Consider the following 24,173-nt stretch of genomic DNA (forward strand, 5'->3'; position numbering starts at 1 on the left):
TCCGTATCGGGTCCCGAGGTGGAAAGGAATCGAATCCATGATGTGGTATAGATACATAGTCAAATAGACACCGCCATACAGATGTGCAGGTACAAGTACAATGGGCTGTCGTCACCGGAACAATGACGCCGCGCAGGAAAGGCCACTCGCTGGAGGGCCTGTGCCCAAAAGATGAATTTAATCTGCGCCAGTCCAGGTTCAGGCCTCGACGCGGGTGGGAATCTTAACCATGCCGCGCTTGCGGTCATCCAGCGGTACACCGTAGCGGCGACCGGGGGCCCACGGAGCCCGGCCGTCGGCACCGGTGGTCTCCTTGGTGAACACCGCATTCTGGATGCGGTAGTCGAAGCGTCCGCCCTCGGGCTCGACGTGCTTCACGTTCTTCTTGCGCGCGGCCTGGGCACGCTGGCGGCGCTCGTGCTCGGCCTTTTCTTGCGCCTCGAGGCGCTCGGCGTGGCGCTGGGCAACCACCCGGCGTTCGTTAGGGAACGCCGCACGGTCCATATCCAGTTTGACCAGCTGCGGGTGCGGAATACGCACATCCGCAGGCTGGAGGACCTGGCGCGCGTTCTGGCCCTTGCCAACCCACTCGATCGATTTGGGGTTCTGGATGACCTCCTCAGCAAGATCGGAGGGGTGTGAGATCTTCGCGGCCGCCTCGTTCTCCAGGGCTGGGGCACCGGAGAAAACACGACCCGCATCAACACGTGTGAATGCTCGTGATTCGGGGACAGGGTAGAAAATCTGGGCACCAGTGGAAGGGTGGGCAGGAAGGTCGTTGATGGGTTCGTGATATGTTTGGCGCTCGCCTGGCTGAGCGAGCGGTGTGGTCGGAACCATTTCGTGGACAGCTCGAGCGTATGGCAATGCTAACGGTTTTCCCTGATCGCAGGTGGTCAGTCATGAGGCCAAGAAATGGGCATGTGTCAAGGCATCAAAAGAATAAATGACGGCGAAAGGATCAGAGAAAAGGGTAAGTTTTAACCAGTCAAGCCGTAAGCCTGAGTCTTCAAGACTAATCGATTTTTTGTTGTCTCATCATATGCGTCGGAGGAAAGGGAACGTGATAGGGAATTGCAGAAGGTTGAAGATCCAAATCGCATACCTGTGCCCGGTGTCTTCTTTCCAATTCCACCAACCGCACGACCGCGGCAATTCGCTTCATATCAATACCAAGCTCCACACTGACAGCCCGTAGACTCTTGTTCTGTTCCACAACCCGCACATAAACTTCATTTCGGAGGTCCTCGCTCAGAACACTCTCGCTGATGAACGTCCGATTATTTGGGAATGGCCGCGGGGCACCCCCTTCGTCCCGACCCTTGAATTGAGTCAAATAATTGGTCTCCCCAGGGACATGGTGTTTGAGGGAGGCTCCTTCAGTGCTGAGCCATTCGAACATCTGCCGGCGAAGCTTCGTCTGAGGAGCTGCCGTGGCTGAGAATTGGCGTGAAGGTGATTGTAATGAAGGGCATAGTGAGATAACGGAAGAGGCGGATGAGGAATATAAGGAAGATGATGAGGAGGTGAGGTAGGGAAGGAGGGTGTTGGGCACACGCCGGCTTTGTATCCGGGGTGGCATCTCGACGAGGATAAGAATCGGTAAACCCAGAAAGCGGGCAACCAGGAAACAGGAAATTCAAGAATTCAGATCAACAATTAAGACAGTATTCCACCAGAGCAGCGGCCATCCACAGCCAATGCTGCAATTGTTGAGTTGGGGGCGGGCTCTGGAGATGTGTTGGCGGCAGGGGAAGAAACTTTTCGACGCGCGAACCTGGCCGGGTGTTGTCACGTGAGCGGACCCGCCCGGCATATCTTGGATTCGAGGTTTCTTGACATCTGGTTGATACTTGCAAAGGACTAGATCTTCTCGCACGAGTGGCCTCATGAAGATTTGAAGCTACAGATGGATGGCTGCAGAGAAACAGAGAGGTCATACCATTGTCATATCGTCACCGGCATTGCAGAGCATTTGTACGCGATCCCCTTTCGATAACCATTCCACTCTTCGCGTCTAACTAGAACGAATGTTGTCACGGACACAAGAATTCTGATTGTGAATCAGGCATGAAGCCCCTATCGCCTAAACAGCTTTGGCATCGGGGTTCGTCTTGCTCTGCTTTACCGTCTCAGCCCCAGCGCCCTCTCCTTCGCTCGCATCATTTTTCCTGTCAAGGGTAGCGTGCTTGGTAGCCAGTGCCCCCAATTCCTTCCTGTAGTCCTCCAGGGCACTTTCCTGGTCATCGTTGTCGTTCATCAATTTCTCATCAACGTTGTCAAGCTGATCCGTGCGACGTGTGATCTTTCGCGTACGACAGCACCAAGCAATGCCCAGTATGAATGTTGCAAACCAGAGCAACATATTGACCAAATCGATCCAGACAGCCACCCGCATCCGGGGAACGGACATTGTGACATGCTGGTAGTAGTCGCTCTTCGCGCTAGAGATGTATATATTCCCAAAGAGACCCGTCTGAGAGAGCCAGAGCACGAAGAGTACCCCATCCCACGCTGACCATGCCACATGGACGACCGTGACGAAGCAATGCACAATGCAAGTGATGGCCGAGAATGTCGCGACCACTTCGGCGTACACCCATTCTGCGGGCGCGGTGGTGTTGACTTTGGTTGCATGGGCTAGATCCACGCCATAGAGACCGGCAACGGTGATAGCAAAGACGAATTGGAGGGTGCGGAGGATGGCACGGGAGACGAGACCGCAGACACCCTGCTTGTGCCAGTACTGGTCGAGCACGGTGGGAACTCGTTTGGCCATGTTGAGATCTGGCAGTTGTAGATGTGATGCAGAGGGAAATGGAATGGTGAGAAACGGTGTTGCCAGGGGTTACTGTAATGCGTCTTGAAGGAAATTTAAATATCAAGTGGATTAGAAACGAGTCTCCCTGGACTGGGATGACGCTAGATATTTGTTGCCATAGTTAGCGTCTCTAGTTGCCATTTTTGGAACCTTTCACAGAGCTCATGTCCGATTCTGGAAATGGTGATCGTACTCGTACTCCAAATCAGGCAATTCAGGACGTATTCGTATTTCTAACCGCGGGACCCTTTCCCAAGGGAACCAATCAAATTCAAGGAATCGAGGACGAATGTATAGTCGATGGGTCTCCCTTTGTCCAGTCTCTGTTCCTATAGATGGATTATATAGTCATTCCTAAACTTATAGACTTTTTCTCACAGATGTCGATCATTTGCCCTTTTTCTGCGCTGCTTGATCTTGGCCTGCCCCGACTGTCTTGTTCCAGGGTGACAGTCTTGCCTTTCAAGACTCCAGCAACACACATAGCAGTTCGAATTTTCTACGGGGCTCGACATGGTCGAAACAACACACTCCATCTCCGAGAATTGGGATCCTCCACCACCGTATGAAGCCACTCCTAGCAGAGATGGGGTGGATCATCCAACGACTCCCTTTGGGTTACTGCCACACCCTACAGCGGCCTTCCCGGAGCTCCTGTCAACTCACGATGGCCGCCTGGATATGCGAGTTGGGTCCCACTTCAGCCAGAACCTCGAATGGTCTTTGAATGACCAACTTCGCGACGCAGCCCACACCGTGCCCGAAACAGCGCCATCGACATCACCCACTAGTTCTCGGTGGGACCTACATCTCAACATCGTCATTCAAGTGGTGGGCAGCCGTGGCGATGTCCAACCCTTCGTGGCCCTGGGAAACGAGCTACGCAAGCATGGCCACCGCGTGCGTCTCGCGACGCATGCCATGTTCGAAGAGCTCGTCACAACCGCGGGCCTGGAATTTTTCTCCATCGGGGGCGACCCGGTCGAGCTCATGTCCTACATGGTGCGCCACCCCGGAATGATTCCCAGCATGGCAAGTCTGCGCGCAGGCGATATCCAACGCAAACGTGCTTCTATGGCGGAAATTCTCAACGGCTGCTGGCGGTCGTGTCTGGAGCCTGACCCGCGTGAGAAGACGCCATTCGTGGCGGACGCTATCATCGCGAATCCACCGAGTTTCGCGCACATTCATTGTGCACAAGCACTCGGTGTGCCTGTTCATCTCATGTTCACCATGCCTTGGACTGGGACCAGGGCTTTCCCGCATCCTCTGGCAAATGTGGAATATTCGGGGAATGACCCGTCCATTGGCAATCTGATCTCATACCACTTTGTTGAGTGGTTAACATGGCAAGGGTATATTTTTCCACATCGACAAATGCAGGTTGACCGTACTAACGTATCGTCAGTCTCGGAGATCTGATCAACATGTGGCGCAGAGATGTTCTGGACCTGGACTTCATCCCCGCGACAGAGGGCCCGAACTTGGCTGAAAATCTTCGTGTGCCCTTCACCTACTGCTGGTCATCCGCATTAGTCGAGAAACCTCGGGACTGGGGGTCCCATATTGGTATTTTTGATCACCGTATCTACTCGCACGAAGCAGATGCTGACAGAGGCAGATGTATGTGGGTTTTTCTTCCGTGAACCGATACCATACGACCCGCCCACCGCGCTTGAAGCCTTTCTCCGGTCCGGGCAACCGCCGGTATACATTGGATTTGGCAGCATCATCCTCGAGAATGTAGAGGAAACATTGAGCATTTTACTCGATGCCATCGAGCGAACTGGAGTTCGCGCCGTAATCGCGAGCGGATGGTGTAATATGCAAGGCCAAGAGCATCCCAACGTCTACTATATAAATGATTGTCCACATGAGTGGCTTTTCCAGCACGTAGCCGCCGTGGTGCACCACGGCGGCGCAGGAACGACTGCCTGTGGTCTAAGAAACGGGAAACCGACCACTATCATTCCGTTTTTTGGAGAGTAAGTACCTCCACTCCGCTCCACCTGATATGTGAATCCAAGATAACCGAGAACGGTACCCAGTCAACCATTCTGGGCCAACATGATCGCCCTCACCGGTGCTGGCCCACAGCCGATTCCCTACAAAGACCTCACCGCAGACCGTTTAGCAAGCGCCATCACATTCTGCTTGGCTCCAGAAACTGCCTCGGCAGCTCGAGAAATAGCCGGGCAGATAAACCAGGAAAACGGTGTCCGGGCGGCAGTTGCCTCTTTCCATGCACATCTCCCTCGTCAAAAGATGGAATGTGACCTTATACCCGGCGAGCCAGCAGTCTGGAAAGTCAAAAAGGGTCGGCATATCATCAAATTGTCCAAAATGGCTGCATTGATGCTGAAGAACCAGGGCCGCCTGCAAGAGAAGCATCTGGAACGGTAATGCCCAAGCCAACCCCTTTCTTTTACCCTTCAGGCAATTAAACCGCAAAAGTCACTGACGACTCGAGAGCCAGATACCAAACAAAGCCATGGAACATCGAGATCCGAAGATGGGAGCCCGTGACAGCCATCTCATCCGCCTCCCTATCAACAGTTGCCGGCATGGCGGACGCGATGGCAGGAATCGTCATTGACCCATACAAAGAGTACCGGCGTCTTCGAACTGGCGCCGAGACTACAGAGACCCTTTCTGCAGCCGACGCCGATTCTCGGATGACAGATCAATCGTTGCATAGCCCTGGTGTAGAGCCTGACCCGAACAACTCCTACGCAAAGCAAATGGCGCTCGCCTCGGCGATTAGCCTCGCCAAGTTTCTGGGACGCTCTTCGAGAGGCGCTTTCGTGGATCTACCCCTCGCCGCGGCGGAGGGCATGAGGGCTGTCCCTCGGTTCTATGGCGAGAAAGTGTGCACCAATGCCCCGGTGCACGATTGGCGAAGCGGGATGGTCGTGGCGTGGTCCGTGTTCACGCACGGAGTATATGAGGGCTTCACTGACGTTGTTGTGCACACATACCGTGGGAAAAAGAAGCGCGGTTCTCTTGGAGTCGCTGAGGGCCTGGGCAAGGGTCTGGCTAGCTTAGCGTTTAAGACGGGGTCTGCGACAATTGGTCTGGTCGCCTATCCAAACCAAGGGATCTATCGATCACTGCGGAGCGCTATGCGAAAGAGATCGGCGAAACAGATTGACAAGGCGCGGTGGGACGAGGTGTGGGTTCTTGAAACGGAGAGAGCGACTCGGGTGGATGTGGCTGGTTTATGCTCACGATATGATGATATATTGTCGACTAGAGACAGTGCGGTGCATTGGTAGTGCCGATGACTGTATTCCTGTTGTGAACTAGCACAGGTGACATCGACTGAGCTGGCCCTCAGCGTGTGAGTATGAATCATACAGACATATTGAATGTGATGAATTCTCCAGTATGGATCGTCGATGGATCAAAAGGACTTAACTAGCAGAAGTCCCTGCGAAGAACTAGACAAGTAATCGACCAAAGACTCAAAGATAGAATCAGCGAAGCTACATTCTGCCAAGATATACAGCAAAGTAAGTTTGCAACCCGTTCATTGTATCAAGTACAGATCGAAGCAAATGTATCAATATCAGTATCAGCACCACCAAGCAAAGCAAGGGGCAAAAGATGGGTAAAAACCAAGTGATAAGAGATAGCACGCCCATCATCCTAATTGTATCCCACACCGCGGATCATTAAGGCAGCCAGCAGGCTATCACACAGGGAGCTTTCCTGGTCTCCGAACACGAAGAAAGCGCCGGCAAGGGAGATCAGGCCTGTCATGATAGAACACGACACAACGGCAATGCACATGAGATGAGTGAGAAGCATGACAAGCATAACCAGGTCTCTGAGCAAATCCGCTATGAAGCCGAATGAAGCAGATCCGCATGGTCTGGATGTCTTTCCTTATCGTTGGAAGACATCGTTGAATGGATGACGGGAGAGTCCATGAGGGAACGCCAGCGATGATGCGTGGTCAACTGGAGAAGCCGAGGCTACGGCATTGCGTAGTCCATGCCATCGGAGTCGAGGAAAAATTAGGAGCGAAGGCAGCGACAGAGAAAGCCAGATAACAACCTTTTCGTCTTGCGTAAGAGGACACCAGTATTGCAAGGAACAAGTAAAATAGCAAGATCCATTTCCGGTTCACACGTGAAGATGCATTGATGAAAAAAAGACACAAATCAAGTAATTGTAAAGGGGAATCACGGTCAAATAAGACTCCGTACAGAAAATCCTAGGCAGGTCAGGCACATCATAGCGGATGCATTACCCTGACCCCCGAGGGCTGCACAGGCGAAGTAAGAACACAAGCAAAACCAGACATCAAAACAACACAAGGGTATGAGGAGTGTGATGAACGCAAATGGTCGAAAAAAATCAAATGCGCTGTGCGAGCGCCGAGTCCCGACCACGATAGGAATACAAGCTTTGCAATGACCTGAAATGCAATCCTCCCAAGGGGAAATAAGGAATGTTGAAGAAAGAGCGCCCGAGTCCCCATGCAAAAACGAACCATGAGAAAAGGAGAAGCGGAGAAGAAGAGAGCCAAGCACAAGAAAGGATTAAATCAGGAGAGAACAGAAAAAGCAGAGTCCCGAATCAATCAATACTCCCGAGAGGTATGCAGCCGCCGAATGCTGATCTAACTCGCGAAACGAAAGGAACCCCCAATACGCCAATACCCCAGTTCGTTCATCAAACATGCCGGACATTATCTCAAATATAATGCTTGGGGCCTCAGCGACCCATCATGTAGTCGGGGTAGAAGGAATTGAAGCCGTTCAGATTCGGCCCCGCGTTGGTGTTGGCAGCGTTTCCGGGCGGCGGTGACATCATCATGGAATTGCCTCCGTTGGTTCGGATGCCGAGGCCGGAGTTGTGATTGAACGACGCGTTGTTCATCATAGCATGCGGGTTTCCCTGTGCGTGCATCGGATTGCCGTTGCGCACAGGCATCGGCATGGCGAGACCTGGGGGAGCCGCGAGCCCCGGCGGCGGCCCGCTTACCGACGAGAACATATGATTATGCATGGCACCCAAGCTGCTACCTCCAGGCACTGCACCAGGTGCAGAGAGCGGGTTGGCTGGGTTCATGCTGCCAGGCTGGCCCGAGCGTACACCCAGAGGGTTCTTGGAGAAGCTCAATCGAATACCAGTCTTGACGCTGTTGGACAATTTGTAACCGTACAGCTCGTTCAGGGCCTTGCTGGCCATGGCAACCTCGTCGAATTCAACAAAACACATGGGTCCGTTCTGCTTGTTGCGGAAGCAGAGTCGCTTGTAGCCACGCTGCTTCGAGAAAAGTGCCTTCAGCTCCTCCTCCGAGGTGTCGGGGGGCAGATTGCCCACATAGAGTGTGTTGCATGGCGGGTTCAGGTCGTTTGGATTTGCTGCAGGCAAGCTGTGACGGGGGGTGTGTTGACTGCTGTAGGGGAAGCCATGACCATGGTTGACAGAGCCCGGATACGCAGAAGAAGGTCCACTGGCACTCATGCGCTGGCCGCTGGGACCACCGGAGGCATAGTTGGGCAGAGGTGGCGAAGACATGGTTGTCGAGAGGGACAGATTGGCAAAGCGACCGGTCGGGATCTGGGGGTTGGTGGAGCGACGCGGGACGGAGGCCGAAGCCGAGTGACCGTTTTCCGCGTATCCCACGGGATCTTTGAGCAGCTCGCCCGTCTCCTCATCGGGGTCCTCATCAATCATTGACTTGCCGGTGACGCGAGGAAGATCGCCAACGCCATTTCTGATCGGAGACTGCGGGGAGAAGAGGTTGTGTAGACGCGACCCAGACTCGGATGTGGCGGGCAAGCCTTCGCCGATGGCCTGGGAGGACGGATTGGCGGCGGACAGGCGCTCCAGGCTTTGGAACGTGCCGTTGAAACGCGACGACTGGCGCGACAAGGGTCCATTCGAGGACACGCCACCCAGCAATCCGCGGGTGGCGGTGTGATCAATTGTGTTGCGACGCGCGTTAGAGAGGCTGGATCCCACGGGGCCGGGGTACATTTCGACCACCATGTTCGCGTCATTCTTCGAGTTCGGCTTGCCATCGAGAAGGGCGCGGGCTTCTTCGGCGGCAGGCAGAGTGTTGAAGCGCGCGATCGCGCTCAGGAAACCGTCATCTTCCGGAAGATCCGAATTCACAAAGTCGGCATCGACAAAATCCTTGGCGAAAAGGAGCATGCTACGGAGGGCTTCGCGGCTGGTATTGCGCGGGAGTTTGCGCATCAGAATCGCACCGCCACTGCTGGCGCGCCCCAGGCCGTTTAGGCCCTGGAGGTTGCGGTCGGAGTCGTTGAGGCGCATTCCGCCGTCAAAAGAGGTAGACGGGCCGAGGGGCGAAAAGGGGTAGGAGAAGGAGGGGCCTAGAGATGTTGGCGCTTGCGAGACAGTCGGGCTATACACGTCGGTCGACATCGCATGCTGGTTCGTCACGGGCGCCTGGGAAGGAGGGCGTGGCTGCTGGAGCGGCGATGAACCAGAAGAGACAGACTCTGTGCGCTGTGTCGTTCCGAAAGAGCCTGGACTCGTGCGAGTGGACTGGTTCGAGCTGCCGCTCATCCCTCACGAAGTTTGATTTCTGGCGAAGATCGATCGATCTTCGCGACACGGGGGGTGGAGGCGATCAGGAAGCCACCGAACGAGGAGCAGGGAATAGAAAAGGAGTCGCGATGAGAGAGGGGCGGCGCACAGCGAACGCGACAGGAATTGTACGGTCCGAGGGGCGCGAGGGCAGAAGGATGCGAGATCAGCGATTCAATCGGGGGTCGAAGGCGCCGGGACGTTCGCTCCTCATCGGATCTGCGACAGAGCGCGTGGGTTCGCGGTGATTCCGTTCAGGTGAGGGCAAAGACGGGCGCAGATGGGTGAGAGCAGAGCGAATCGCAACGAGATGAGGGAAAGCGCGATGGAGAAGGAAAAGGGAAAAGGATGAAAAGGTGGAGGGGAGGGGGGCAAAGAGAGAAGGGGAAGAAGGGAAGGGGGGAAAGAAAAGAGTCCGGAACGGTCGAGGACGCTGAGCGCCCACAGGTGCCAGATCCATGGATCTGCTGGGACGACGCGACTGAAGGGGTGGCGGACGCGTGCGGTACGTGGGTGGCTACGGCGAGGCACTATGAGTGGCCCCTACTCAGCGCAAGTACCTCACCGGTAGATGACAGAACCGGTCACGGTAATTACCCCGGGTCCTGGAACACCTGGCCGGTTGCAGAACGTGGGCAAAGTGCGTGCGCGCAGCGCTGGAATGTGGAATGCCCCGGTTTGGTGCCTCGGGGGGTTCTAGAAAGTGGATGTATGCATCTAGGCATATCTAGCTATCTGGCGAGACTTGTTCATCTAGCATCTTCGATTCGACGATATCTAGGATACATCATAGCTGCTATAGACTTTACAAGAGCAACCATGTAGTGCCGGGGAGGTACTCCCAATCAATCCCTGTCGACAGAAGTACCTGCTGGACTCTTGTATCGGGGTCCCTATTGTACCCTGTTGGTGCCGAAGGCAGACACGCCTTCTCAACGCACTTGCAGCTGTCTCCGGTTGAGAACGCAATTCCCCGGGAAATCAACACCACCTCAAAAAGGTCGATCGGGATCGCACCTTATGGGCTCGCGACCACGATCCCCTCCAACCGACGACCAGGCACCAGGGCCCCGACTCCGTGCGCCGGCATTCCTGATCATCCTCCACCATCTGGGGAAAGACAGGCGCAGAAATGGAGCGAGTCTGTGCTGTCCCAGGCACCACCACCACCACCTCCTTCTCCCTCCTTCACCATCCACCTCCATCGTGTTCATTGGGAGAGGTCGTACACAAGAATCCCATCGCAAGCCGTCAGCCCGAACCCATGGAATTTGCAAACTCAAAAGCCGGCGATCCTCCAGGGTCGCCGCCCAATCGCCTCGGGCGCAACCCCGGCACCGCAGGAGATTGGCCCGTGCCGGGAAATGGCTTGGGCTTATCGAGGCTGTTCGGCTGTGTGGTTGGGCCGTGGAGAGAAGCGCCGCTCGACGCCGGACCTGATGGGGCTTAGCAGCTCTTTGTGCCTGGAACAAGCAGCGGTCATAGGCGCGTCACCTGCGCCTTTCGAGTCGCGATCGCGCTGGAGGCGATGCGCGTATACGAGGACTAATCTGTCCCTTATCCAAGGATACTCACGGCTCCCCATACAGTATGTACTACTGCCCCCCTCTACTATACTAGTATCGATGCAATCACGGAACCATTTCAGGTGGATATGGAGAACACTCTTCCTCTTCATTACTCGCCGCAAGATCAAGTCATAATGATCAGAATTGTATTGCCGCGAGCTGCTCACTCACCCGGGCAAGGGCTGCATGTAATGTACAAAGAGATTCCGGATTCCTAACATCACCCAAAAAGAATGGGCGAGGTTCTCAAAATGTAACCTAACCCGTAATAAACGCCATAAATGCCAAACAAGAATACAGAGTCATGGCCAGAGGGCCATAGCGATGATCAACATAGCGACATGATCCGTCTTTTTCAAGATGTCCATCGCACTGAGTACTTCAGCCTACACGTGCCCCGTGAGGATGTCGATGGAGGCCGATGTGTCTTGCATATACCGTTGTCCTGGGTAGCCCGCAGCGAGAACATTGTACGCTGTCGCCCATACAAAGCTTCCAGCAGAAACGGTCGAAAGCGTTCGTCGGTTCCAGCCGTAGCCGTTGTTGATGGGGACGTTACGCCTTGTTGTAGGTGGCAGGTTTCGGCTCAACGAGGCCAGCCTGGGTAAAGTCGGATCGCGTCAGTTGACAAGCTCAAAAAAAAAACCTTAAACACCATGCAAATGCCTCTTCCATTTGCAAAAAGAATGTGACAACATCAAACACTCATCGCCATTCCATCGGCTTCTCATCTCACACCGCGAACGCCAGCAAAGACCATATGCACACGCAACTCACCATCCCCATCAACTTCCACACCGGATCACTGGGCTGTGCACCCACACCAAGCCAATACCTTGCGCGCGCCCGGTCAAGTGCAATCTCCTTGTAGGGCCGCGCATTGGCGTTCTCGTCGTAAAGGTTCGTGGGACGCTTCGGGATGGGGTTGTAGGTACCGATGACTTCCATGGGCTTGGCACCGCGAGCGGAGCTATCAGTGACTGTTAGTGTGTGATTCTTGGGAAATTCCCATATGTGTCAATCGTTCCGTGGGATGGGAACAGTGTCGGCGATGTTGAAGATCGCAGACAAGAACCACGAGGATTCACGTACCGTGCCTGCGCAACGACAATGTTGTAAAAGGGGTTGTGCTTGTTGCCGAAGCGAGCCAGCCGAATTCGGACGACCATGGTGTCGGATGTGTCTTGACCACAACTGAGATGGGGAGCAGCAATTGTCCTGGATGGAGACCAAATTGCGCTCCGCAAAAGTTCAGGGAGCGGAAGAATAGATATCCCGGGTGATCCAAATAGGGACTAGCGCTGGCGGGGTATGATGCAAATGGGTCTGTCTGATGTAACTAACTATATCAGTCCATTCGACAAGGTCTCCGGCTGGTTTCTACTTTTACTGCTGCACGCGAGCGAATTCAAAGTTCTAGGACGGGTTGATTTCAGGCTTAACCAACGCAGTCCTCATCCCGGATTTCAACACTTTTATGTTTCGCTCGCTACCGGCTAAACGTCATCTGTTTCCCACTGTTCGTCGTTACGCCCAGTCAACCACAATGTCACTGAAGGTATGTTTTCAAGAAGGCAGTATTCGTGGACGATCCTCCTGACGGAAGCCTATACCAGGCAATCTCGGCCAAAGATGCCGCTTCGCTTGATAAGGACCTGATGGAAATCGGCGGCTGGTCCCTTGATCAGCTGATGGAGCTGGCGGGCCTGTCGGTATCTCAGGCCGGTGAGTGATTCATTCCGCCAAGCCCAGCAGTGTAGTATACTGACTATTTTTTATTTAGTGTGGAGGGTACACCCTTTGAGCGCAGGAAAGAACATTCTGGTCGTCTGCGGCCCTGGGAACAACGGTACGTCATGTCAACCTTGACCGGGAACTCAGCCCAAGGCCCAATCCTCCGTCTAACACGCCAATTCCAGGAGGAGATGGCCTTGTCGCAGCGCGACACCTTGCCCAATACGGCTACACGCCATCGGTCTATTACCCCAAGGAAGGCAAAAACGAGCTCTATCAAGTACACAAGTCCCCGCCCAACTACCTACCCTCCCCCGCGAGACATTGCAGACTGCCTGCTGGATACTTGAGCGATATGACGCTAACAGCCGATCCCAGCGCCTGAAAACACAACTACATAATCTCGCGGTTCCTTTCATCACTGACTTTCCCACCGCGCTAAAAGAAACGGACTTCCTCGTTGACGCCATCTTCGGCTTCTCCTTCGGCGGGCCGCTGCGCGACCCCTTCGGCCCCATCGTGTCGCAAATCGAAGCCGCGTCCGTGCCTGTGTTGAGCATTGACGCTCCCAGCTCGTGGGATATCCAGAGCGGACCGCCAAAGGAAGGCCCAGGAGCGACTTTTATGCCACAGGCGCTGATTAGTTTGACGGCACCGAAGCCGTGCGTGAAGTTCTACCGTGGTCGGCATTTTATCGGCGGTCGGTTCCTGACCAAGTCGATTACGGAGAAGTACGGACTCGATTGTCCGCAGTATCCGGGGCTCGATCAGGTTATGGAGATTGGGGTTGATGCCGAAGGGAGGCTTTGAGAGCTCCGTTTTTATCTAGTTAGAACAGATGCGCAGCGAGGATCATTACTAGGCGGCACAAGACACTAGAAGAGAGAGAGGAAATTGCCAGCCAATGATATGGTCTTGCATTGTCGTCGTTAATGTGACGGGAATCTAATCTATGCACCCAGTGAATACCACGTAATTAGAGAACCTCCCTAATCTCGCTCATGATGCCCTTAATTCGCGGTTCCTTCCCAGGAGCGGACACGGTAACTCGCGCAAGAACACTGTTGATATCGTAGACTTCTCTCGCAGCGCTCTTGATCTCAGCTCCCAGAGCCTTCACCAATGTGCCCAGCGCGACCAGTCCGCGGTAGACCGCCTCGGAGTCCTTTTCTCCGGCAACAATCTTGGTAAGTGGTTCGAGAAGCACCAAACCGCGCTCAGCAGAGACAGGAGACTGCGCCCGACCCTCTGAAGTAAGGTAGACGGCGAAGTTGATGTATAAAGTCGTGGCCGCAATCGTGAGGTTGCGGTTCGGCGAGTCCCCACCATTCACCAAGGCAGTTGTCACACCGGCCAGTATTTGGTCGAATGTGTTTATGGCTAGGTTCTGGCCGGCGCTGGTCTCAAAAAGGTTCGCGAAGGTCCGGATGGCGAGCATGGCATTGTTAACGTTGATGGGTGACTCGAAGACACCGCTCGACAAAATGCCTGCGACCAAATTGTCGCCATCATACTCGGAGGTTGCGGTGGAAGGAGTAGCAGCAGCCAGAAGACGCAGAAGGTCCAACCCAGGAAGTCTGTTGGCGACAGGCCAAGAGGTCGCAATCCTGAATACCAAGGGTATCCCGGCTTCGACGACCGGCGAGTCTGATATGGTCGCGGAGGTTTCCAATTGACCACACAGAGCAACAACAGTGTCCACTTCCGAAGGGTCCAGTGCTACATCCTTGCCGACTTCCGATAAAATCTTCTCGTTCAACTCTTGGAGTTTCTTCGTAATGACCTTCACATTCGCCGTTCTGATTGATAAATAAGTCTGTTGTGGAAGGACCTGCGGGCGTGATTCGGGAATGGAGGGCTGCGCGTTTTCAGTAGCTGAAGCATCCCCGGGACGATAACGGCGCTCGGTACCCCAAGGATCTGCGCCAGCAGGTGCTGGACCCTGGGACTCGCCAATTGTGGCGCCCTGTGTGTTCTGTGTAATGAAATTGGCAACCTGATCCAGGTAGGAGATGGGCAACTCATTGTCTTGGATGAACTTGGTCGCCGCTTCGTAAGGATTTTGAGAAACGTTATAAGGGAGTTTGAGCGGAGGCTTTCCGTCCTCGATATCGACATCGAAGACGTAGTCATAATCTTGTCCAAGGTATTCCGTCTTGCGACCACTGCTGCCCGCTGAATCCACCACTGTTCCCACGGCAATCCATTCTTGCGTAGCTGATGACCAAGTGTGGGCTGTAACACTGCCGTCGGCCTCCCGGATCATCTGGACCTGACCCTCCTTCGTTCCAGACTTCTGCTGGAGAAACTCCGGACCCGGAAGTTTCTCTTTATTTACCTTACCAACTTGCTCTGCCGGAATGGCTGATTCCTTGACGGCCTGGTCAAACTGCTGGATGACATCTGGCGCTGCATAGCGCTCTGGACTCCGGCTGAACACGCGGGCGATGCGATCACTGGCACCAGTCACAATGTCACCCGTCTCGTTGCACACTGCCACGCTCCAAACGGAAATGGCAGGGTGGGTGATGGTTTGAACGCATTGCGTTCCGTTCCATACTCTGACTGTACGATCCTCGCCCGCGCTCACCAGCTCTCCCGAGGGAAGTGCAGCGAGGGAATAGACAAAGCTCTCGTGTCCGTAAAGAGATGCTACCAATTCGCCCTGGAGAGTATAAAGTCGAATGATTCCATCATTACTGGCTGAGGCGAAGGCCGCTCCCGTCGGGTTCGATGCCGGAACCTTGCACAAAGCCCGAACAACATCATTGGAGTTCTTCACGCTCCCGATGAGCGTTCCCGAGGTATTAAAAATGCGAATCATCTGGTCGGCGCAGCCTATAACAATGTCAGTTTCATACTTTCCCATATATTTTGTCCAGATATGTCGAGCGTACCAGTGATGACTGTGTTCTCATCGTAGGCTAGCACAGCCCAGACGCTTGCTTCGTGGCCGTTTAGCACCACATCCGCCTCCCATTTTCCGACCTTCCAGAGACGAGCTGTCGAGTCCCAGCTGCCACTGACAATCCAGCCACCATCTGGTGAGACATCCAGAGCACAAACGTTGTGGGCATGACCCAACAACATGGCATCTGCATTATCATCGGCACCCTTGCCAGGCTGCCGGGCTTCGACGATGGTATCCTGTCCACCAGAGAGCACAAGGCCTTCGGGAAATTCCGACGTTGGTGGGAGATAGGCTAAGCTGTTGATGAAGGCTTGGCCATGTGCAGTGATCGTATAGTCATAGACGGGAGGCAGGGTCGAGACAAGCTTCCAGAGCCGGACAGTTGCATCGCGAGAAGCCGAGAGCACGGCATTGGGGTTTGGGAAGACCACGGCACGTACCTGAAACAAGGATACCAATGTTAGTGAGCTGTTTCGTATGCGCCATCAAGGTGCCCAGCGGCACTGAGGATGCTGGAGCCTTACATCATCGCCGTGGCCTTCGAGAGATGCGGAGATCTTGAAGTCAGGCATCCACACAACGGCCAATGAAGCGAAAGTGAAATCAAGAGAGAAAAAGCGACAAGAGCACCGATCAACCGAGGAACTCCCCTTTCTTGAAGCGTTGTTGTCCTTTAGTTGTTCTGGGGTCCCCGCCAGTGCATCATATCACGTGGGCGGTGGGGCTCTGTATCGCGAATCTGCTAGAAGAGCATCATGTAAGCCATAACTGATCCATTGACTTGACGAGTGGTCCTTCCACTATCCACGTATTCGGTGTGCCCATTGCGGGTGTATAGACGGAGCTAAATAACATGTAGCACATCGAATAGTGAGGCTAGGGCGACCACAATGGTAAACCTGCTACTCGCACATATAAATACTGTTGCGGGGCGGGTGGGACACATCGACATCCTCATTTGATCCTATTGCCGCCCTGTGGCATGCTACACCCCAATTAAGGAGGTATCTACCACCAAGAGACCCGGCAATCAAGTCGGTGACCAAACCAGGACGGTGAAATCGGCGGTGAAAACTGACCCGATAGGCTGGTGGTCACTAGGAAGGAACGAAACGACCGTTGGATCCAAGGTGGCGGGCAGACGCCGTTTCTCTCCTGCACTCTCCCAATTGAACTGCCCACCCCGAGACAACATTTATGAGCCGAGTCTATCACGATCTCAATTGTCAAGTCGAAGTGGAAACTGCGCGACAACCGACGAGGAGGTCCCACTGAAGGCACGTGCTTTAATCTGCATCTGGCTAGTGCTGTCGCTTACCTCAGCGGGGCTGCAGGTGACTTGAATCCCCAAATCAATATCGCGCCCGCAACGGCCTGGAAACTTGCGTGGTGAAATCCCGCTTCGGTCCTTCTGTCCCACATCTGATGACTTGACGACCCTCACGAATCTCTTTTGTATTTTTTTTTCACTGACCCTTTCGGGTCTTTTTTATTTTAACACGTCCAAGGCCCGCGAGTTACGCGGTTGCTGTATGGCGGAGCACCGATCCCGCATCTCTAATCCTCCTCATTTGGACGAATTACTCCGATCTCAACATTGAAAAGCAAGATGGCTGCTGGTCAGTAAATCCTAATATTCTTGATATGAGTACTGGCTCACGTGTACCAGATATCCCCAAGGTGGTGCCTCTCACCTGCCATGGACATTCTCGTCCTGTCACGCATTTGAGCTTCTCGTCGACCGTGGAGGAAGATCAGTATTATCTCATCTCGGCATGTAAAGGTATGATCTGCTCACGGAATGCTTGCTCGGGCGAGATTATGACGCTGATCTCCTGTACAGATAACAACCCTATGCTTCGGGATGGTATTACAGGTGATTGGTATGTGTTCATCACCTCTAAGCGCAAATCATCCAGCCCTTGCCCTTTATCTAACATGATCACGGCCATTAGGATTGGTACCTTTCTGGGCCACAAAGGCGCTGTCTGGCAAGCCCGCCTGTCCGCGGATGCAGCCATCGCTGCCACAGCAGCAGCAGACTTCTCAGCGTAAGTGGTGCCGCTCACATGTCCAGCAGGAAGAATTAGGATCATTAATAAAATACCCAACAGCAAGGTATGGGATACCTACACAGGCGAGTGTCTCCACACACTCCAACATGCCCACATAGTGCGGGCAATTGCATTCCCCATCCAGACCAACCCCCAAGTCCTAGCAACCGGCGGAGCAGAGAAAAGCTCCGCATCTTCGACCTGAGCCGTAGCACCGGAACGGGGGACGGCAGCAACGGCTCCTCGCCCCCGCTCTCTGCGTCCGGCGGTGGTAACCCCAGCCAGCCCGGCTCGGACGCAGTGACCAGCTACGAGATCGGCCCTGGCGTGCACGGCGGCACGATCAAGTCCATCGTCTGGAATCAGGACTACAACATCGTCACGACTGCCGCGGAAGACCGCAAGATCCGGTGGTGGGACCTGCGTTCCCGACATCCGGTTTTGGAGTACAGTGTCGACGGCACGATCGGCACCTGCGAGCTGAACAGTCTTGCCGTGCGACCTAATGACCCCGGTATCCTGACTGTGGCAGCTGGCAAGAGCGTGTATCTCTTTGACGGGCTACGGCCGGGTCAGTTGTTGAAGAAAGCCGATTTTGGCTACGAGGTTGCTAGTGCTGCGGTCAACAGCGACTCGGGGCGTTTGGTGACTGGTAGCGCGAATGATACGTGGGCCCGCGTATACGATCTTCAGACAGATGAGGAACTAGGTATGTTTGTTCCTGCAATCCGTTTATTTTGACAACGCTTGGGTTGAGACTAATATACTTCTTGTAGAGGTTCAAAAGGGCCATCACGGCCCCATTTGGTCTGTCAGCTTTTCCCCCGACGGAAGACTCTACGGTACTGGCAGTGAAGATGGTACGATTAAGTTGTGGAAGGCCTGCCGGGAGCCATATGGCCTCTGGAGGTAAAAGCAGAATCTGTTCTATCGTGTACAGCAAAAGAAGCTTTTGAAGCAATCACTCTGTTCTGGTTCGTTGCTTCCATATTGGATGGCGGTTTTGTGGATTACAATGTAACAACTTGTGCCATTACTTCTAGCAGATGATCGCAGTAGAAGGCTCTTGAGGGCGGCATACGAATTCAAGTCGCCTCGCTGTAGTACGGGATTCGATTCGCATAGCTTGCGTGCGCTCGTTTCTATTCGGCCTCATAGTCTTCGAATACCAGAAGCTCAACCTAGTCATCGGGCAGAGCGGGGAATAACCAAGTGTCAATTTCATGATGCGATAGAATTACAAGTGCCCCATATGTCTCTTAGGGCACCAAACCAATACCGGCTGCAAAAACATGCCACAGGGCATTGTATCAGAAAACCGTTCCCACGGGGTGGAAAGGAAAGGCTAGGCGTGCGCAAGATAAGACGAAAGAAAAGCGCCCGAGTCTGTCTCGTCTGCGTTCTCTTTTTTGTATGAACCATGTCGCATCCTTCACTCAATCATGTCAATGTCGTCGTCGGCAACAGGCGCAGTCGCGGCAGGAGCCCCGGAAGTGGCAGTGGCAGCAGCGGCCACCTGGTCTTGCTCACCCTGCTTCTCAGCATTTTCTGTGCCGGCATTGCCACCCCAGTAGTCCTCCATCTCTTGGTCCAGTTCCTCCTGTGTCTTGCGAGGACGACCGTTCGCCGTACGACGACCTCCGCCTTCTCCATTTCGAGCCCGATTGTCTCGTCCACCTCCACGTCGGCCGCCGCCGCTGCGACGAACCGGCGAGCGTTGACCTGGAACATAGCGGTCGATGTGGTCTGGGGCAGGCTTGGTAACGTCACTCCGACGGCCGCGGCCACCGCGGCGGCGTCGGGAGCCATCTGCGCCATCGCTGCCACTTGCAGGGCTTAAGCTACGGGCGTTGCGTCCGTGGGGGCGTTCGACGCGCTCAAAGAGAGTGTTGCGATCACGGCGGCCGGGCACAAGGGTGAGACGGATCGGCTGGCCCTTGGCATTGGCACCGTCGAATTCGCGAATAGATTCGTGCGCATCTTTGAGATGGGTGTATGTGATTAGAGCAACGCCTTCAGAGCGTCCAGCGCGGTCGTAGACAAGGGAAAGGTTGGAGACGGGGCCAATTCGGCCGAAGAGATCCTGTTGCACAATGTGCGTTAGTCCGAGCTACCCAATTTTCAACAGTGCTTGGGCAACACGTACTTCCAAATCACTCTCGGTGATATCGTAGTGAAGATTCTCGACACGGACCTTCGTTAAGGCGGGGCCACTGGGGCGTCATGTTAGCATTGATGATCTTCAGGTTTTGCAAGCGCATTCCATACCGGTCATCGGAGTGTGAGAGTTGGGAACGGCGGGAGCCACGCGAGGGACGAGCTAAAGGCAAAATCAGCGAAGAGTTCAAATTGGGTGAATATAAGAGGGTAGCACCTACCGTCTCGGTCATCTTCGTACTTATCGTGAACCCAATCGCTGGTGACACAAACCCGTCAGCATCAACTCAAAGCCAGTCAAGACAGCACTACTCACAGGTTCAGGTCAACACGATCTTGGGAGTAGGGCTGTCGGGATCCGAGAAAATATCAGAGGTTAGCTCCAAGTCAGAGTAGGTAGCATGAATAGCTTGAGTTGCAAGTCGTCGCCGGGGCCTTTTCGGTGACGAATCTCCGACGAGTTTCCGGCCCACCAGACGACAGGCTAAGACTGTGTATCACGGCGCAAAAGCAGGCGGTGCAGGAAGAGGAGGGCGGACCTGAAGAGACAGGAATTGAGTTAGCAAGATGTGTGGTTCTAGAATGCGACAAGGATGTTTCTGGGATTCTCAGGGCGGGCAATACCTTTCTAACTCCGTCACGGTCACGGCGACGACCTTGGTTGCGACGACCGCCAGAGGGCCGGTCCTGCTTGCGCTTTATTATCATCAGTAATGTCCGTGCAAGGAAAAAGCCATTGGAGAATTGGGCGCCTCAAGACTTACGGTGTCTTCAGCGATGATCTCATCCAAGCTGCGATCCATGTTTAGATGTGTGAGAGTGTGTGAGGGAAGAATATGAGAAGGAAGAGAAAGGTATGAGAGGTGTGGAGATGATAAGTGGGCACCCTGGGCCCGAGTGAGAAATTGAATGAGGTTAGGTGGTTGGAGTGCTGCAGTTCGAATGTCGCCGGACTGTCACCGTCAGGATGCCTGCTCAAGCTGTGAGCCTGGTCACGTGAACACATTCTGACACCTATTCATTCACTGGCAACTTGGCAACATTTCTCCATAAAACGTCAATAGTAAAGCGTACAATTAATGCTACCATTGAATTGGAGAGCAACTTTACCCGAGTAACTTGTTTCCTTTACCCAATTAGTCTAGGGGATCTGCGGATGAGTGCCGAATCAATTGTGGTATCCTAAATTGATTACAAAAAACGCACTAGAAAAGAGAGGGAAACCACCGAACCCCAGGATGCATGATGGAAATGGAAGGAGAAGGCCAGAGGCTGGAAAGCGAGCAAGATAGGAACACCACCCTAGAAAACCACGGCAACACCGAATCAAAGCAAACCCCCCATGTATGACCGGCGACGCTGTGCAAAGAACAACTAGAACCAGATCCCCTTCTTCACTCATTTCCGTTCTTTTTGTTTTCCTCGATCATCTTCTGCATGAAGCTTATGTAGTCAAATTTGGCCAGATCCCGATCCTCGAGCATGTCGGGTCCTTCATGCTGCGGCATAGTCTTCACCAGGTGTTCGATGACCTCATCGGGGATCAACGAGTGTCGGAGGTCAAGCTCCGTGACATAGGGCTGGTAAGAAAGTTAGTAACATGGGAGAATATGCGATTTGGAATAGATGGTACATACCTTGCCATCAGCCACCTCCTTAAAGCTCTGGAAGACTTGCTCAGCAGTATTCTGGTCCTCGGTAACGCTGACCATGAATCGAATGAACTGTTCGAAGCTGACACCGGCATTCTGAGCCAGACGATTCGGTCCACAGACTTCCACATAGACTTGATGCATCTCATCCTCGTCATACACCAAGCCCAGACTAGCAAGTGCGGCCGAAAACTCGAGCTCCTGCAAGGTGTTGGAAGCGTCTCGGTCAAAATGGCGGAAGACAGACTCGAACTCTTCAAGTTGGATGGGAGTTAAGTTGGTCATGTTCCGGGCCACCATCTGGTTCTCCAAGAATGCCAGCTTCTTCGAGATACTGGACTTAACTAGACTGAGTTCATATGACAGCTCATCTAGTGTGTATGTGGTGAAATCGTTTTCTTCGATATTGGCTTCGGCACACTGTTCGTCCAGCTCGGCAATGGTATCGAGGAAAGCATCAAGGGGAGGCAGATTGTCATTCAGTCTCTTGACATGCTCCAACTGATCTTCGACATCACCATCCAGGCCGGAGATAGCCAACGACAAGGTCTTGAGGGTCAGGGCAAAGTCATTCGCTTTGTCCGCGAACGACCGTCGCAAGGAGTTCTTGATATCTCGAATTGTCTCGTTGATAAGCTGACTTCGCTGGTGCTCATCACGAGTGAGGCATTCCCACTCCTCATCGCAAGTCTCCGGACTAAGTTCCTTCGGTGGTTCGTAGGAACGGAGCCGGTATGTGCCCAGCTTTGTTTTGATATTGCCGAGCAGCGCCGCCAGGTCTGATTTCTCCGCAACCCACTGACGCTTTTCATTGCGCTTGTACAGTGAGAATTGATGCGCCTGGTCCTTGACATCTTTGTAGGTGCCCTCGAACGAGGAGTTCTGCCACCCGTCCCGCTGGGCCCGAATCAATCGAAGCAGCTCCTTCATTCGGCGCTCGTAGCCCGTTTGCATGTCCCACGCACCGTGCATGTTGTTTACAAACTTCTCCACACGGCGCCCAGCATTTTCCACTCTCTCCAGTTGCGAAAAGGCGTGGAACCAGTAGGCGATGTAGGTCATCAACGACCGCTCGTCGGGCCGCGGCACGTCGCAGACATCGTCGACATCGAGCAGGTCGGGAATGCCGATCTCGTTTGATGCAATATCGAATGCCAGTTTCATGTTGCCGCGGTGGTCGCTCTTATCGAGGGAGTCGTAATCGATCAGGTCAGGGCGGTGGATGTCGAGCAGGGCACAGAAGGCTAACCCGTCATTCCAGCTGGATGAGAAATCTCGCACCTCCACGTCGTCGTAACATGCTGTCTTTCGTTGGCACCACAGGAGCAACCCCTCCTTGGCTGTCATGCCCTCTTCGTTGATGTCGCTGATGGTGAATCGAAGAATCAGAGTCCATATCAGACCCAGGATGATCTTTCGGTTGCCATCGACGATATCCTCCGCTCCGATGTTGGTCATCTGAATTCTCCGTCCCTTGATAAAGTCCAGACTCTTATTGACATTCTCGAATCGCTGCACGCGCAGCTTGGGCTTCGACGCATATCGACCGAGAGACTCTCCGCCGAGGATCTCGAGGAGATGAATGAGAATGACCTGTTTAGAGTGCCCCGCAGTGTCAGTCACTACCCTTGGTCCTGTATCCAATCTCATGCACGATTCGGAGAGGTGTGGATTGAGGAATGGGAACTCACTCCATCGGAAAGATCAGTGACCAAGTCCTCGATGGACAAGGTGCGGGCCTTGAGTTTGTCGTTCAGCCTGTGAGATGATGGTTACTTGCGAGTTCTCCGCGTGAGGTCCACGGACAAGCAAGGGCAGACCGGGAGGTGGGGGAGGAGTGAGGGGCGAGGGCGAACCATTTGGTGAACGTCTTCTGCTGCACATTAATCCACTGCTTCTCGACCGTCAACATCTTCGATCAGGGCGAAGACATCCAGGGCCGGTTGGCAATGCTGGGAAGCGGGGGTCGGAGATGAAGAGGAGGATCAGCGCAGATGTGTTGACGATTGGGGCTAGAAAGCAGACAATCACGGAGCTCCGAGGAGGTGCGTTTGCCAGCTGGAGTGGAATAATAATAATCGATAGGGGCGGGGTGTTACTCCGGCTCCGCCCTCCAAGTCACCCCAGCAACGTCGATTGGGTCCAGGTTGGATACTTTGACGGCCCGAGGCACTCGCGGGACAATGAATGTTGATGATCGTGGATGGCTTTGTTGACCTGAAACACTTGGGACTGGGCAAAGTGCCAATGGAGAATGGTGACAGCCGATAGTGTGCAACCATGGGTGATGCATCCCTAGCGATCTCCACGACAAACCCATGCTTGGTGGGCAGCCAATAAAAGAGAAGCTTCCAAAGGTTGATATGGGAAAGATGAGCTGTAAGTAAGGCCCAACCATAGATTGGCATGCCCTGCAATTCCATCTCACCGTTCCTAGCGATTGGGCAGTCCTGTCATTCCTGACCTCTAACCACTCCTCACTAGTGTAGCCTGGCGTCTACTGTAGAATCCACCAAAAGCACACCTTCACGCTATTCCAGCAGATTGCTTAACCAGTCAATACCCATGGCTCCCAAGGTTCCAAGGTTGTATGGTGTGCTCGGCGTGAGTAATCCGCGATGAGATGATATCATTCGATGTGGTTCCGCAGAGCGGGGCGAGGATGCAACAGCACCGAGCTTCTCGTTTTTCTTTCTTGCACCGGCA

General features: G+C 53.9%; 10 protein-coding genes across 10 annotated transcripts; 3 read left to right on the forward strand and 7 right to left on the reverse strand.

Moving 5' to 3' along the window:
* Positions 1-198: 198 nt before the first annotated feature.
* On the reverse strand, positions 199-1,582 carry N7459_008324 (mitochondrial 37S ribosomal protein mS45; the record flags this gene model as incomplete). The annotated part of the gene is made up of 2 exons (XM_056947492.1): positions 199-882; positions 1,106-1,582. 2 exons carry the CDS (start codon positions 1,580-1,582, stop codon positions 199-201), a joined length of 1,161 nt encoding a protein of 386 aa, XP_056797002.1.
* Positions 1,583-2,086: 504 nt separating this feature from the next.
* Positions 2,087-2,779, reverse strand: N7459_008325 (MARVEL domain-containing protein; the record flags this gene model as incomplete). The annotated part of the gene is made up of 1 exon (XM_056947493.1): positions 2,087-2,779. One exon carries the CDS (start codon positions 2,777-2,779, stop codon positions 2,087-2,089), a length of 693 nt encoding a protein of 230 aa, XP_056797003.1.
* Positions 2,780-3,334: 555 nt separating this feature from the next.
* Positions 3,335-6,096, forward strand: N7459_008326 (glycosyltransferase; the record flags this gene model as incomplete). Its single annotated transcript, XM_056947494.1, has 5 exons — positions 3,335-4,176; positions 4,230-4,390; positions 4,443-4,806; positions 4,870-5,220; positions 5,298-6,096. The coding sequence occupies 5 exons, from the start codon at positions 3,335-3,337 to the stop codon at positions 6,094-6,096; spliced, it is 2,517 nt and encodes an 838-aa protein (XP_056797004.1).
* A 1,447-nt stretch (positions 6,097-7,543) lies between these two features.
* On the reverse strand, positions 7,544-9,370 carry N7459_008327 (uncharacterized protein; the record flags this gene model as incomplete). Its single annotated transcript, XM_056947495.1, has 1 exon — positions 7,544-9,370. One exon carries the CDS (start codon positions 9,368-9,370, stop codon positions 7,544-7,546), a length of 1,827 nt encoding a protein of 608 aa, XP_056797005.1.
* Positions 9,371-11,514: 2,144 nt separating this feature from the next.
* Positions 11,515-12,128, reverse strand: N7459_008328 (mitochondrial 37S ribosomal protein bS16m; the record flags this gene model as incomplete). Its single annotated transcript, XM_056947496.1, has 3 exons — positions 11,515-11,559; positions 11,737-11,929; positions 12,052-12,128. The coding sequence occupies 3 exons, from the start codon at positions 12,126-12,128 to the stop codon at positions 11,515-11,517; spliced, it is 315 nt and encodes a 104-aa protein (XP_056797006.1).
* A 377-nt stretch (positions 12,129-12,505) lies between these two features.
* On the forward strand, positions 12,506-13,503 carry N7459_008329 (NADHX epimerase; the record flags this gene model as incomplete). The annotated part of the gene is made up of 5 exons (XM_056947497.1): positions 12,506-12,517; positions 12,576-12,684; positions 12,743-12,808; positions 12,879-12,973; positions 13,072-13,503. 5 exons carry the CDS (start codon positions 12,506-12,508, stop codon positions 13,501-13,503), a joined length of 714 nt encoding a protein of 237 aa, XP_056797007.1.
* A 166-nt stretch (positions 13,504-13,669) lies between these two features.
* Positions 13,670-16,176, reverse strand: N7459_008330 (WD repeat PLAP family protein; the record flags this gene model as incomplete). Its single annotated transcript, XM_056947498.1, has 3 exons — positions 13,670-15,531; positions 15,591-16,044; positions 16,129-16,176. The coding sequence occupies 3 exons, from the start codon at positions 16,174-16,176 to the stop codon at positions 13,670-13,672; spliced, it is 2,364 nt and encodes a 787-aa protein (XP_056797008.1).
* Positions 16,177-17,213: 1,037 nt separating this feature from the next.
* On the forward strand, positions 17,214-18,571 carry N7459_008331 (WD40 repeat domain-containing protein; the record flags this gene model as incomplete). Its single annotated transcript, XM_056947499.1, has 6 exons — positions 17,214-17,223; positions 17,274-17,387; positions 17,448-17,487; positions 17,560-17,655; positions 17,778-18,367; positions 18,435-18,571. 6 exons carry the CDS (start codon positions 17,214-17,216, stop codon positions 18,569-18,571), a joined length of 987 nt encoding a protein of 328 aa, XP_056797009.1.
* A 519-nt stretch (positions 18,572-19,090) lies between these two features.
* Positions 19,091-20,618, reverse strand: N7459_008332 (putative RNA binding protein; the record flags this gene model as incomplete). The annotated part of the gene is made up of 7 exons (XM_056947500.1): positions 19,091-19,741; positions 19,805-19,871; positions 19,927-19,978; positions 20,037-20,074; positions 20,132-20,163; positions 20,440-20,511; positions 20,580-20,618. 7 exons carry the CDS (start codon positions 20,616-20,618, stop codon positions 19,091-19,093), a joined length of 951 nt encoding a protein of 316 aa, XP_056797010.1.
* A 591-nt stretch (positions 20,619-21,209) lies between these two features.
* On the reverse strand, positions 21,210-23,379 carry N7459_008333 (alpha-actinin, sarcomeric (f-actin cross linking protein); the record flags this gene model as incomplete). The annotated part of the gene is made up of 4 exons (XM_056947501.1): positions 21,210-21,395; positions 21,453-23,060; positions 23,159-23,225; positions 23,324-23,379. 4 exons carry the CDS (start codon positions 23,377-23,379, stop codon positions 21,210-21,212), a joined length of 1,917 nt encoding a protein of 638 aa, XP_056797011.1.
* Between the last annotated feature and the right edge of the window lie 794 nt (positions 23,380-24,173).

This window comes from Penicillium hispanicum (genome assembly GCF_028827665.1).
Source record: "Penicillium hispanicum strain IBT 35686 chromosome Unknown utg000007l_segment0_segment0, whole genome shotgun sequence".
Classification (NCBI taxonomy): domain Eukaryota; kingdom Fungi; phylum Ascomycota; class Eurotiomycetes; order Eurotiales; family Aspergillaceae; genus Penicillium; species Penicillium hispanicum.